General features: G+C 36.5%; 1 protein-coding gene across 2 annotated transcripts; it reads left to right on the top strand.

The window, feature by feature from the left end:
• Nucleotides 1-66: 66 nt before the first annotated feature.
• LOC150106201 (uncharacterized) lies at nt 67-15,110 on the top strand. 2 transcript variants are annotated; one of them, XM_090392227.1, is made up of 2 exons: nt 67-182; nt 14,322-15,110. In XM_090392227.1, exons 1-2 carry the CDS (start codon nt 95-97, stop codon nt 14,990-14,992), a joined length of 759 nt encoding a protein of 252 aa, XP_090248353.1. In that variant the 5' UTR covers nt 67-94; the 3' UTR covers nt 14,993-15,110. The 2 variants fall into 2 exon arrangements, with proteins under 2 accessions (XP_090248353.1, XP_090248354.1); XM_090392228.1 differs by lacking the exon at nt 67-182 and adding an exon at nt 9,382-9,608.
• Nucleotides 15,111-15,995: the final 885 nt, after the last annotated feature.

The following is a 15,995-nucleotide window of genomic DNA, read 5'->3' as shown; positions in this document are numbered from 1 at the left end:
TTGGATAAAAACACGCACGCTGACAAGTCACGAAACGTCGATGCATTTTATATGAAGAAGGATGTTTACTTCCGTGCGAGAAGCGTAGCAAGAAATGTACAGTTTGTCTTTTCCTTTCCGAGAATGGGATTGCACAAGCATCAAAGTCCATCTGCTGATCTTTATAGAAGGAAGTAAATCAGGTGAGTGGAACTGAGCATTTCTCCCCTAAACCTCACTCAGTGCAACGATTTGAAATCAAGGATTTGTATGTTGGTTGACCTTGCGTAATCTTCTGTCGTATTATTGCCCTTGATTTCTTCGTTAGCCGCTGTATACGCCAAGTTCTCACAGCTGCATAAACTGTTTCATGAGAATTCTTGTGCGATGCTTCTATTAGAATTTCATTGCTTCCGGGATATGACGAAATATCCCCGGGCTTTGTTCAGGAAGTGTCGATGGCTATTTAAGAATAGGTGGGGAAAACCAATAATAAAAACTAGTAATTTGCATTTTCATCAGTAATTAGAAAATACATTTAGAAACTAAAGCTTAAAATTATACTAACCTATAAACTTAGCGAAAGACAAATATATTTATTTTGCATAACTATTGTATTCACTCAATAGTTCTTAAATTTCCAAATTGTGCTATGCGTTAATGTCTTAATATTTTTGAAACCAAAAATATTAAGATCCGAAACCCGAACTCGTTGACTGAAGACTCTTCTCTATAAAATTAATATTAATAATGATAACATTATTAATAATTTTAATATAATGAAAAATTTGTCAACACCATTTCTATTTTAGTTATCATTCTGTGCTTACAGGTTTAAGTTTGATAGCTCATCCCCCTCCCCCCCACCTCACACCACCACCTCTGCATTCTAAAACACGATCACTTAAAAAATGCCATATGGTTCGGCTCACTACGCGACGTTCATCAAAATTCTCATTCTATTTGATCTCACAGACAACAAAACAGAAAACTCTGGAAAGTTTGCGGAAGCAGATCAGCTGCCACAAGTAATCTATTTCCTGACTCTGAACATGTGGTAAAATTCGTAAAAATGGATAATCAAGGATTGTTATTCTGAATTCAGGAAGTTGCAACCGACTCACCAATAAAATGAAAAGCTCATGCATAATCTGTTGACGCAAAATCTACCTACAGCAGATCTCTAAATCCACTCTAATTTAAAAAAATACAAAATCTTGCAAATGCCTTTAAGTGTCTTCTCATCCACAAAAGGTTGGTTCCCCAAGATATGTAGTGCAGATTTCATCTACAGCCTAAGCACATTAGGTGGTGGATTTCACAAACATCACACCCACACCACAGTGAGATTTGAACAAGAATCTGTTTGTTGGAGAAGCTGTTTTCACTAGACCAGCTAGATTTACAAGTTGGCCTTTTAAGTAGGCTATAATCCAACAAGTGACCAACGTCACATTCTCAGAGAGGAATTAATTAAATACCCACACAAGCAAGAATTTACTGGGGATTACGTTAACCGTTATTCAGACGATGACTATTATATCGCTCATTAAAGTCGTTCATGGCCAAAAATTCCCCCGGTCGACTGTGACAATTCCACCCATTCACTGCTCTCCATGCAAAACAAACATGTCTTACTCATGCATGTTTTAACTGCACATTAATACAACTTCCAGGGATGGCTCTTGTTCACCCCTACAAGTCATGTGCTGAAACATTTCTTCAGCATCTATAAAACCATTTATATTTGTGTTCATATCCCCTCTTTTTCGCTTATAGACCAGTCTCCATGTTGGCCACTTGCTTTTAATTCTTCTCCCACATCTTCAAGTAGCTCAGGTGACCAAATCGCAACACAGAAGTCCAGACACCGCCGTAACAAGCCTTGAGAGAGAGAGAGAGAGAGAGAGAGAGAGAGAGAGAGAGAGAGAGAGAGAGAGAGAACAATTTCATTATCCTTTGCTTAGTCATCCGTTTTTCAACATTCAAGTGAAATTTAATTATCCAATCACGTCCATACTATCCTCAACAATTTCTAGTAAGTGCAATCTCATCTGTATATTATAATTTATTTATTATAATAATTAGTAAACCACTGGTGTATTTTGTCCACCATACATTGCTATTTGATGTCTGTCAATCAGCTACCCTCTTGTCCATGATACCAGCTTCATGTCTGTCCCTATTTTCTCCACTAATGAATCCCATGAATAATTGAATTCACTGAAGTATCCTTTCAAATGCATTGGCAAAGTGCAATAACAATATCATAGTGTATCCATGTCCTTTATCCAACTGTGATTTTTTGTATAAAATTAGTAAATTATTAAGACAAGACCAATACTTCATAAAGTCGTGGGTGTCGATAAAGTGTCATACTTCACAGATTCAAGGGTTTTGCCCTCAGCCAACTTTTCCGATATTTTAATAAATTACGAATCACCCTATAGTTTGCTATCTGTCTTGAAGAATCCTTTTTGTATTAAATCTGTCTACACCTTTTCCACTCATTTGTCATTTTGTCACACACACGTTTATGATTGACATCTAAGATTGGCAAGGTTTGACACGTTGGTTAAGATGAGGATAGTGACAAACCTTTTTAAATGGCTAAATAAATAAATAAATAAAACCTTACCAGAAGGTCATGAATTTAGATGCATTCTTCTTTATTCAGGTGCATTTCTGAATTTTTTTTAATTAAAAATGTTGTTTACTTAAATTAAGGGGATATTAAATCCCACATAGTTTTAAAACCGAATAAGAAACTCAAAGATTGGAATCAGAGAGTTTCTTGCCGAGTATAGTAAACTATAAAGTATCAGCGACACTAGCGTTAGCCAATGCAAGTGATCCTAGTACGTAGTACAATACCGGACAACTCGTTGCAAAGGTGGAGGAAGTTCAGATCGCTATTCTTAGGTAGTTTCCATAATGTAAAAACACATTTCCTAGGAAATGTATGCTGTTATTACATTATGGAGGGAGGTCACTACCCAGACCGGTTTCAGCCTTTTTTGAGGCTTCATCAGTGAGTAGGTAGACCTAATACCAAAGTGTATAGCGAAAAGAACTTATGTACTCTACAGGTGCAACCATTAAGTTACTTAAGTAATGAAAACATTACTTAATTTAAGTAATGTTTTCATTGCCGAAATGAAGCTTATTAGCTCTTTTTACTTAAGTAAAAATGTTGTTATCGACGAACTTTTCGTTTGTTCATTACTCGTTTTATTTTTAGGATCTTATATTTCCGTTTGCTTTTAAAACGGTAGGAAACCAGTACTTATTTCATTTAGGATTTTTGCCCACAGTACTACAGCCTGTTGGCAAAAGTCACATCTCGCAGCAAGCATGCGCTGGAAGTTATTTATTTCAAGAAAATACAGACTTCGTTTTGGGAATTTCCTACTGATGTCGTACGCAGCGATCGATGCAAACAGGTGGCTTATGTTCCCGCAATACTGGTCGTTGGACTTCCAGTGACGTCATCAGGTTGCGATGTGGGACAGAGAAAGCTGCGAAGGAGACGTAACACGTGTTCCAGTTGACTGTTTTGAAAGCAGTGCCACAGTTCGCTCTGAAGGGAGCAGGAATTTTTCGCATTAAAAATCTTAGGCAGACAAGATTAACACATCTTCATGAATTACTTTCGGTACCGTACAAGGAAACGCGTATGGGAAACAATGTCATACTGTAAAAGAAAGGCTTATTAAAAAACAAAACAAAAAACAAAAATGTTTTAAGCGATGGTTTTTCCGGTTTGAAACACCAACTCGTTATGAGAATTCTAATCTTCAAAGGTTTCTACGTATTTTGATAATTATTAGAAGAATAAAATTCAAGATTTCGGATGCATTTTATCACACTTTTATCACAATACACTTGTAATAAAGTAGTGACGACAATTATATATATATATATATATATATATATATATATATATATATATATATATATATATATATATATATATATATATATCAGTGGCGACGCGTGCCATTTACTTTGGGTGTTCAGTAGTGTGGCGAATGCAACCTTCGCTAAAAAATTCACTTCAATTTCATAGTGTTGTGTTTTTATCGATGTATGAAAGATTTAAGAGTGCATCAGTGAATTGAATTAATTAAGATGAAGTGAATTAATTGGTCCAATGCAATTAATTGTAGGATAACTTTGAATACTTTAATTTATCAATTCATATAATTTTGAATTGCTATGTTTCACACGCGCCGTTTATGTGAGAAGCACAGATTTACGCTTCGTGGTGTGATTAGATTATCATTGGCAAACACTGGAATGAGACATGGATAATTTGAATTTTGATATCACTTTTAAATAATATACAGCCATAATATACGCACAGAAATCGGAAAAAGTATGCACTTGGGAAATTATTATTTTTCTGGGCTGAACCAAAGAAAGGTTGAAATAACTCATTTTATTTATTTATACACAAGTTCGACTATAATTATACAATCCACGAAAACGCTGGAAGAAAACGGGACACTCAGTACATCGTCAACACTGTTTCCAATATTTACAATGTTTCCCATTGTAAATATGAGCTAAAATGTTATAAATTATTTATAGAAAATTATAAATAAATATTAAAAACTTCTCTATATCAGTGTCATAAAGACGTCAGTTCACGCTTCACGCAAAACAGATGAAACTCAGAAAGCAAACACAGCAAATCATGACAATTGACAACGTTCAAATGGATTGCTTCACACAATAACCAGTCAGAGCCACTAACGACTTCTGGGTGCTGTTGTCTCGGCGCACACCCTGCCTTACCTTCTGTGCCGTTTAAAAATCACTAACGCTAAGAATTTGACCCGCTGCGCCATCTGCACGTCTTTTTAAAGGGCTCAAAGGTGTCCGTATTTGTGACCTCACACCCAGGCTATTAACACGAATGTGATGCAATGTTTACACATCGAAACGCCTCCTCTTCATGAGCATTAGTATACTGTAATGAGAAGAAACACACGTATAAACCACAGTGAAAATTATTTAATTGTAAATATTTCATCCTAAATTAGGATGAAATATTTACAATTAAATAATTTTCACTGTAGTTTATACGTGTGTTTCTTCTCATTATGAACGCACCACAGGTTTCGTTATTTAAAAAAAAAAAAAAAATAGTATACTGTGTTTAATTTTAGGAATCACGCGAAGCCAGCAAACAATTAAAAGAGTCTTTAACGGGAATTAATGCAGAAATGTAATATCGGTGAAATTGCTATTTAGTGGGTGTGCACCACACACCTCGTATACCCTGAATATACGCTCCTGATATGCCCCTGATATATACACACACACATACATTAGATTTTAATGCGATAATCACCCACGGAAGGCTGTAAATCAGTGATTCATTTAGCACTGTGGATGATGGGCAAAAGATGAGGAAATTCCGATCCCCTTTCTCTAGAGCTCAAACAATTTTCATACCACTCTCGACCTCTAATAGACATGATGGCGGTGGCCTGATACCTGGAGATGAGAAGTGTCTACTATATAATTTCTGGACTCTTTTTCTTTTGTAATTACTTCGAATTCTGCAACATCTTGAATTGAATGTCTTCAATGCGATTTTTTTTTTTATTGCCTCACATATTCAGAAAAGGCCAGAAGCCATTCGAAACCGAGTGTAGAGAATAAGGCGGGTCATGCCTTTTTTTATTTTGTATCACCTTTTTACTGTTTTTTTTTTCCTTCCATGTCCAACTAACAAATGAAAGTTGTTGGCCATTTTTTTTTATTCACGTTATCTGTTCACTTTTTTCCCCATTGCTTTGCTGTTGTGAATTTTAGGACGACGTTTTGTGTATTATTGTCGCATTCTGTTCGTCTGAAGTTTAGTTGACGCTAGTGATATTTTGGATGTTTTATTTTTATTTGTGTGTGTGTGTGTGTGTGTGTGTGTGTGTGTGTGTGTGTGTGTGTGTGTGTGTGTGTGTGTGTGTGTGTGTGTGTGTGTGTGTGTGTGTGTGTGTGTGTGTGTGTGTGTGTGTAGGTTGTTTTTAATATTCAAACAAATTCGGTGTCTTCGTAGTATAGTTGAGAGACTGACGTACCATTTGGTTGGCACATCAAACCGAGTAAGCGCACCAACAGACACAGCGAACTACAGAGATTGGGTGACCTGTTCACTCACAGCGTCAGTTAGTTCACGCAAAGCCAGGAAGGTTACTTGGTCGTGACAGGTAATTAGAGTTGAGTGTTTAGTTCAAGATGGGATGGAACAAGAACCGGTAGATTCCCTTCCCTCGACTTAGATAAAATTTAATATTTTCAATTCTATTAGAAGAGAAGATCGCAAATATTAATCCGGTGCGAATATTGCTTTTTTTTTTTTTTCATTAATAGCAAGAAAACTAGAAACAAGAAAAAGCAAGAAAGTAAACTCACAAATCTGAAACGACACTGTAAAGCACTTTTTAATTATTAATTTCATTCTGACATCAGAATGATTAACAACTGTTTTGGGTGCAAATCAAATTATATCAGAACATATCTTTTAACGAAACTGGTGCCGAGATATCGAAATAATCTTAAATAACACATCAATTCGTTACCAAAAACTCTTGGAAAATCAGATAAGATAAAATAAGAAATGAGACCATTCAGCATCAGAGAGATAATACATTCAATAAAACAATGGACAACAAAAAATGAGTGGAATTTCCGCATTGAAACCAATCAGAGATCACAAAATGTAAAGATTAAAAAAGGAAGTTAAAGAACAATGTAGAAATAAAAAAAAAAAGTTAAAGAACAGGAAAAAAATTTTTGTCGTAAAAATTGGTGCATAAAGGAATTGATTAAAATGGCAAACTTTCCTCGGACTATTTAATTAGTAATAAAAGGGATTGGTTAGTGAATCTTTTTCACTAAAGTTAAGAAACGAGTGTATTGTGTTTGTAAAACGAGTATGTTCAAAGGCTTCTTTGTATGCTATGCCGGATGAAAAACCCGATATTCCTTTATATAAAACCTACCTCCTTTCATGAGACTAACTATTACACCTTTAGTTGAAAAGAGCTTATAAATGTTCTTTGCAATGTAATTAATAATAATAATAATAATAATAATAACAATGTTGAGATATGTAATAAGTTTGAAACCTGTGGGTGCACTGAAAAGTTGCAGAAAAACATTGGACTTCAGTGTGTTCAATTCAATTCAAAAATTGCGTATCATTGACACTTAATTTTAAAAATGTCGAAGTATGATGTGTGATAAAAAAATAAACAAAAACCCACTGTTTCCAGTTGACTCTACTGCGGTTAATACAAAGCTCCTTCGCCTAGGTGTAGGTGGGGAATTTGTGCAGTCAGTCATCGTTTATTTCAAAGCTGTAGAATCTGTTAAGGAGAAGTAATACCTTATAAAGTGGGACTGTATTTCTGTTCGATTTCCTACATTATAAAAAGGAGGAATTCGCATGACAACACTTTGGGCATTGTGTTTAAACTATGGAAGAGTGCCACAGAAAAATTTTCGATGTTAAAATTTACTTTATTTGAATAAATTTAAAGAATACTTCAAGAATGTACTTTCTTCCTTTCTTATCAAGATGTGTGCGTGCTGCTTTTCTTTTTCTTTTAATAGACTTTCGGGAAGTGGACATGATGAATTTCTACACCACAACAAAACTCGACCTCAACTTTGATTCTGCGTTGAAATTTCTGTCGACAAACATCGGAAAATTGTTTCCCATTTTCCGTTATCCCCAGGTGTGAGTTTTTTTCTTTTGAGAAAATTGAAATTAGCACTGAAAGGAAGTTGACTTCGTAGCATTGTCGATTAAAAAAAAAAAAAAAAAAAAAAAAAAAAAAACCAAGGCACGTTTTAAACAATATTGATAATTGAATTATTATTTATCTTATTAATTATCTTATTATTTCGCTAGGGACGGCGAAGGGGCGAGCGTGGAACAGTAGGTACATGTTCTGTTAGGAGGGGGAAATCAATCCGGAAAGAAACTTTTAGTCATATTTCGTAGAAGAAATTTTTAAAGAAAATTAAAAACGTTTTTTCCCCCTTGAATGATCAACTGAAAGAATACACTTGGATCTGTCAAAATATTTTACTCGATTTCCTAAATGAGTTCAGCAGCCCTGAAATCCAATGAGAAACCTTCGTTTCCAGTTTAATCGCCACCAAAAGTTGGCGTTTGATCGCCAACTTTTGGTGTAATCGCCACCAAAAACACGAAAGTATTACTTTCGTGTTTTTTTTTTTTCTATATTAAGAATGTCGAACCAACAACTGCACGATAGAATTGGTCAACGATGTTGAAATTTGTGTTTGTTCAGTTTTATCTTTACACATTACAGGAAACTATTTCCCAATCGCATTTTTGCATTTCGCCATCAAGAAGCAAAATTAATTCTAAAATAAAAATAAGACTTAAATTTTTGAAGTAGTTTTTTACCCCGCAACATATCTCTAAATATTATTAATGAGCATCATCTTCGACTTGTTCTTTTCTTATTCGTTGCCTTCATTGCTGCATATTTGAAGCAGAGAGTGCTGCCGCTTACAGTTGCATTTAATATTAAATGCCGTGGGAAACTCATAATTACGTCTCCCCCCCCAACCATATTCAAGTGCGCTTCTCATCACTTACATATGCGCTACTTAAAAATGGTGTGGACTGATATCTTTTAACAAATCACCATAAAAATTATTAATTTGCACAAATTATTGTATCGGAAGCCTTTTAAATGGAGCTCAGTGCACCTCTTTAGAAAATTTAAATTAACAGCAGCTTCAGACAGGTGAAACTGACGGCAGCTGATTGGATTGAGTCTTCGTTTTGCTATCGTTGCCGTAGGGATATTTGTAGTGATTAAGCGGTAGATACTTTTTATTTCCCGGTGTGACACCACCTCATCCGTGAAAGCTCCAAATGGCACTAAAACGACTGTGTTCGATCCCTAGACGATATCAGTCCTTTTGGATCACCTAAACCTCAACCCTCTCACTGCAATACAAAGCGTTCTATAGAATTTCTAGGGAACTATCAAGTTACTTTTGCTTCTTTTCGGAAGCGACATCATAAATCATCCAGTGGGACCTGGTGGGGGAAAATTCATCTTAAAAAAAGCTTTTAAGTAGTGCATTTATTGAACTCATTTGTAGATAATCAACACACTGAGATGACATTTAAAGTAATCATTTGTCAGTAACCCTACTGGGGTATACCAAATATGTCTTCAGATAATGACGCCATAATTCCGTTAGCTTGCTCTCTGCACTAAAAGTAGATAGCAAGTTAACGCTATTTTTAGTTAGGTTATCACTGTGTATGTGTGTGTGTGTGTGTGTGTGTGTGTGTGTCACGGTTTCAGCGAAGAAACAAGGAAGTTTCACATTGTTTTTCACACCTGTGAGAAGACACGCAAGAAAGACGATAAGATAAAGTAAAGTGTCAATTCGTCCCTTATTTCTTCAGACTCGCCATAGAGTTTTAAGTGTGAAAGAAATTTGTGTTTGTCTTTATTATTATTTGTAGTGTTTATTCTTCGCTCTTTTACAAGATATGAAGAATATCACATTTCAGCTGATGTCCGCGGTTTTGACAACGTTATATTTCCAACCTCTTCAAGGTGAGTTCGCATGCTTGAATTCTTATTTCTTTCATCAGCAAGTTTTGAATCTCAATTATTATTTTTGACGCGCACTTTCGTCTTTCGTTGTTGTTTATTTCCAAGGAGGGGAGTTTATTTCCATGAAAGAAACCATTTACAAGGTGATATCATAAAATTTAAAATATCTTAAAAAATATTTTACTTTTAAAATATTTAAAAAATCTTTAAAAATACAACATATATATTTAATATATCTTTAATACGTTAATATATAAATTTAGAGATATTAATTATATTTATTTATTTCACAGCTTCTCGTTCTCCCTTGCCATCTCTTCAGCTTTCAGTTTAGCATTAATTTGATTAGTTTGAATGGATGAAGAAAGCGGTTGCACCATCTTCTGCCCCCGACGACTGCTTGCTGGCATCAAATGTGCTTCGTGCTGCTGCACTTCATCATCTCGAAAAATAACCAGATGTAGACGTGCACAGGGTGATCTGATTTCTGTGCATTAACGGACGGATCAAGCAGTGCTCGCCATTCATTGCAAACTCCGTGCAGGAAGACGATGATGCGAAAGCACAAAAGCTGTCATCGCAGCCGAGTGTTTGCGGCACAACTGGAAGAAGAGTTTTGGAGCCCCACTTAACAGTCCCTCCTGACCTTGCCGTACGCCATCATATAATATCGGACAATATTCCGATATGCTCCGGTCCTCTGGAGCATCTTGATTGGCAAGCGATATTTGCAGCTGAAAGAGGTGGGCCATTCGCTGTCGTTTCCTGATTAAAGACACTTCAACGCCGATTTCTTTTATATCGGATAAATGTCTTGGTGGGACAAATGCGTAAAAATCGTTGACGACTAAGATTGCTCCAAAGTCGACTTACATCTCATACACGTAAGTCGATCTGTGTGAATGGAAAAAATAATATATATATATATATATATATTGTAAATGAGCCAGCAGTAATGTTTTCTGAAGTGACATATAATACTGATGAAATATATTTGCGTCTCATCGTCTCTTTGAAGAGTCAGAGATAGGACAAGGTGGGTCTTCATCATCACAAACCATGGGCTCACTGCCTGTTGGTATCCGATGCCTAGTTCACTATCTTCTTCCACCTTTCTTTGTCCAATACACAGTATCTCAGTTTCTGTAACCCCATTTCACATCAGTCCTTTATGTCGTCTGTCCATTCTCTGTATGGTCTACCTCTTCTTTATCTCCCGATACTCGCTCATTCTGCAGATATGTCCAGATAATTGCAGCTTCCGTTTTATAATATTCTGCATTAGTCTCTCCTTTGGTTGTATCTTCCGATAGAGCTCTTCATTTGTGATGTGATTTTCTGTACCCATCCTATTCTTAGAATCTTCCCGTAACAAGTTTTCTTTCAAATGCCAAAATGTTTTTCTTGATTCCTTATTTAACACCCACGTTTCAGATCCATACAGTCCACCGCTAAAGATGCATGTTTCCAGCACTCTTATTTTTGTTTCCAGGCTGATCCCTTTACTTTTCCAGATGTTATCCATGGCCGCCTTCAGATTTGTTCTTCCTTTTACAATCCTGATCTTTATTTATTTTTTAGAGTCCAAGTCACATGTCATTTAACTTCCCAAATATGTAAACTGTTCTACAGTTTCTATATCAGTTCCATCCACTTGTCTCTTTTGTTTCATGTTCTTCTCACCAAATACCATTGTCTGGATCTTAAGTTCGAATAATTCTCTCGAGGGCTAAGTGAAAAAGTTTTCGTTCGTGAAAAGTCGTTTTTGGACAAACCGACCAACTGACAGACAGACAGGCATAAACTGCTTCATAGCATTTGATGCTTCTGCATTTATCATTACGTCTAAATGCGTTGCTACTTGAAATGGGGTTGGTGGTCCGAAAGCGGATTCCAAATTTTTTTCTTGTAAATTGTGATTTAATGATTATCATCTCCAATAAAAAAAAAAGTTTATTTTAGGACTACATTTTACTCACAATTTGTGACTGAATCCATAGCAACGAATCAACACATCAGCTTCACTGTTCCACTGTTAATACACTACTGAAACTTTCAGTAATTCCCACACAAACAACAGTTTTTTTCGATGTGTTTATTAGTATTTGCCAAGGCGTAATCAAATCATAATTTGTATTCCCCCCTTTTTATGCGAATCCCACCCAAGAAACACTGTATTAGTAAAACTATATTAGCATTAGTAACACTATTAGTAAAACCAGGGCACTTTTCCAAACTACTTCCGGTTTCCAATAAACAGGATAATGATATCACACCGTGCAACGAAGTTTTCTATATCTTTTTACAATTTAAACACAGATGGTGCTTTTAAAAATAGTTTATAACGAATTTTTAAAAGTGAAAATTTTAAATATGTTCCCTAAGCGAGGTGTACGGTGCAGTGATTTCCCATCAGGAATCTTAAAGCTATGCTGTAAGCTGCACAGATGCGTCCATACCCGGTAGTCCACGAGGCCTTATTAGGAGATTCATAAGTGAACACAAGTTTGCATTGAGAGAAGGTATATTTACACCTCTGATGTGAGTGGAAACAAATAATCGTTTCCACTCACATTCAGGCAGATAAAGTCACTTTGATTATCTAACAGAGAGTACGACGTTTCAATACATTGGACTCGCCATATATCGACCACTTGACGCAACAAGTTTAGAGGTGCCGAATCATCCGTGCCAAAGAGATAAGTTACGCTAGTAAGTAGCAGCAAACTTGTTTAATGAGAGAAGCTGGTTTATTAACCAGTTTTCTTCATTTAAACTATGATTTAAACTATTTATTATTGAGAGTCCAGCTGCTTATAGTTATACACTTAATCAGAGGATCCATTTCCAAAGAGGCAGCTTGCGTCGTTGCTGGTTTAGCGCAGATCTTTTTTGAAAACGCATAAACTCTTGTCTGAAAATGATCTTATTGATCAGAATCACTCGCTTTTTACAGCAAGTGAACTCACCCAGCTAAGAAAATATGCTTTAAGGAGAATGACTTGCAATATTCTAAGAGAGCCACCTTGCACATGTCATGCAAACTCAAATCCGTTTCATATCAAGAGGTTCTCGCTCCTTCTCGTTCATAAGGGCGAATAACTTTTCTTCATTCTTTAAAATTGCACAATAAGAAATCTTCTCCCAAAGAGTACACTGGAATAGTTCTTGAGCTGCATACCACCCCATGCTGTGGCTTGCACATGAAGCGTGCGATGTTAAACCAGACTTTGTTTGGCCACGATATCTACATTTTCTTCCAGCCTGACCAATGTGAGCCTATCTGCAAGAACCCGAATCTTATACAATATTTCCGGAAGCAATTCGCAGGTAATTCACATTAATATAATTGCCGGCCTGGTTGGTCGAGTGGTTAGCGTATCCGCTCTCCAGCCAAAAGTCTGCGGGTTCGAATCCTGCCCTGGATGTTTGTGATTGTCTGTGAAAATAGTAGTGGAGATCAGCGGTAGGTGGCGCTGGTGTATATGATGAAGGTAGCTGCGGTTAGTGGAGTGGTGGAGACGGAGAGCAGGTGCCCTCCCTCAATGAGTCCTTAGACTCCCTGGAGGTGTTATGTAATAATAATATTCCATTACCGTCAGAATTTCTATACGTATTTGTAAATATTTCTGGATCTATGGAGATTACTATAAAATTAATTTACAAATATCTTTGTGAAGTAGCCGAAATCTGCTCTGGTCTGCTTATCATTACTCTTAATCCCAGTCCCATCACCACGGGATGCCAGCATCCTTACTGAGCCATGGGCCTACGTAACGTCATTCCTCTCATTAGCCGTGAACAGCTTCAAATATTCGATTATCAGTCATTTACTTCCCCTTTATGACAAAATTCACTATTTTAAGTAGTGAATTTTTTCGATCAATTATTTGCAGAGTTTCTTCGAGTAGGTTCAGATGTCACGCAATTTTCCCGAAGCATTACATCACTGATGACTCTAACACTTCACTGCGATTGTTGAGCCTTTTAAAGCAAAAAAATATTAATGATGGTGGGAATGAATTTGCCTCTCCGCAGAAGCTTCTGCATCTTTCAGCTCGTGTTTTGATAGGCCGAGTGCTTTGTAGACCCACTGCGTTAAGGATTACTTTCACATTAAGGTTCTGCTTTTTTGCTGATGAACCACTTCAAAAATTTTGTATTTTGCCATTGCGTTATTGACAGTTCTATCACACGATTGCGTAGTATCTATCTGCTAATGAGAGCAGCCATTATACCTGCATCTCCCAGTTCCCTGCTTTCAGTACACGACTCTGCACTTGTCAGTATCCAGGCAACAACAGCTCCCAAAAATAGAACGGATCTATTTTAGTATTGCCTCGAAAGTGTTCCGTGAGCTACTTTGCGCAGTTGACAGATATAAGAAGCAAATTCGTTGCGCCTTAATTGTTTCTGCGCTAACCCCCAATGCTGCTGATCTGACGGCTTGCTTAGTGTAGTGAAGACATTTGACTGAATTGGGAGAGGAGAGAGCTTCCCTCAAAGGTTATTATTACCGGGAAGTTAATTAATTGAGCGAAAACACGGTATAAGATTTCATATTTTCTATTATCTATTCTGGAAATCCACAGGAACTCTTTTGAATGGTTTTTAAAAAACATTTTTCGAATTACGTAACTTTCCTGAGAATTTTAACAATGCTTGTTTGTAGTATTCTTTCAACATTCTAATAAAATTATGATTTTGTTGCAGCCCATAACGACAATGACCAGTCTTTTAATGAGTACATACTTCAAGTCTTAGAAAACTTCCGAGGCCAAATGAAAACTGGAATCCCTGAACTTAACGTGCCCGTCTTGGAACCTCTGACCATTGAAAGCATGAGCGTCAATAAAGAGGAGCAATACTTCGATGTATCTCTGAACATTGGAGATGTGCGTGTCTCTGGTCTTTCGAATTTTTCTACGCCAAAATTAGATGCCAATCTCAATGCTCTTTCGCTCTCATTTGTCCTGCAGATCCCACAAATTATCGCAAAGGCAGAAAGATATGTGTTGAATGGTACTGCTTTGAGCGTGTTTCCTCTCGATGGAGATGGGAAAATGAATCTCCAAATAGATGGCGTTGATGTAGGCATTGATTCCAGTCTGTCTTTGAATTCTGATGGATATCTGAAGTTAGAAAAAAGTGTCGTGGATCTAAATTTCAGCAAAATTAATTTTGATCTAGAAAACCTTTTAGGAGGGAGCGCCTTAGGAAAAGTAATTAATAAGCTTCTAGGAATCCTTGGCAAGATGCTGTTTACAAAATTCAAACCGAAAATTACGAAATCTCTGCAGAAGGCTTTAATGAAGTCTGTAAATAAGCAGTTGTCAAAAATTAAACTTTGGGAAATAGTAGGCGGCAAGAGAATAGCGCATTAAGTAACACGGAATGATTTATAAAAGGATACTTCACAATGGTTTTTGTTAGAATGAAGTTTGTTTTGTTAAGTGATTTTGATTGTGATTCAGATATAAATAAATAAACATTTCATTTGTGGCAGTTTGTTTTATTGTACGTAAGGATAATGATGGGGTTTTAAACAAAATATTAATCGAATAGTCGATTACACACAAATGCACATCCACCCACACTAAAGAAGAGTTGCTTCCTGTGTTTGGAAGTCTCTTTTCTTCTTAAAAGTGCCGTCCGCTGTCTTTTTTTTTTTTTTTTTTTTAATGGGAAAAGTTGGACTTTAACGCAGAAGTGCTTTCAAGTTAGGAGTAAGCATCTTTCCACTTAACTACTTACGGTAGCCAATTTCGAGATGATGTAATAGCCACGCGGAAAACGCAAACAGAAAGTGAAACCGTCAGTCCTATAAACCAACGTAACCATTTTATTACGCATAGAAAACATGAGGGGAAGAAGAAGTTTCTTATTAATAAATAAATAAAAAATCAGCGATGTCATTGTTAATTATAGCGCTTGTAATTTTTTCTCTTTGTAAGAAAACACAGCTTTTTCCCCCCAATTCTCATTCTCAGTGCAGCGACACATACAGTAATTCACCATCTCCAAAGCAATCGTACTACTTATCCTAACACACTGGTCTATGGTTGCAGGAGTGAGGTGATATTTGGCGAATATTTAATGGGACGGCTATCGTAAGTCGCATACGTCGTAACTCGAGGACTGGCTGTACTGGGGTGGGTGTAATTAACTGCAATTTACATAAAGCAACATCCAATAATGTGACATCCTCCAGAGATACACCACAAAACCCTTATATAATAACCGGAAGTTTTCGTTATCAGTACATCGAATTCAGCGATCTAGTTCTCGCTGTTTAAGTAAAAACGCAAAGGATTATCGGTTCCCCAAAGAGAAAGAGGGGCCCACTCAAACCTTCGAATCACGTTAAAATGTTACAGCAGGAAACTG

The sequence above is a fragment of the Typopeltis vanoorti genome, chromosome 5, assembly GCF_054136105.1.
Source record: "Typopeltis vanoorti isolate ZY-2024b chromosome 5, IOZ_Tvanoo_1.0, whole genome shotgun sequence".
Classification (NCBI taxonomy): domain Eukaryota; kingdom Metazoa; phylum Arthropoda; class Arachnida; order Uropygi; family Thelyphonidae; genus Typopeltis; species Typopeltis vanoorti.
Note: the sequence above shows the minus strand (reverse complement) of the source record. Positions and strands in the feature narration are given on the sequence as shown.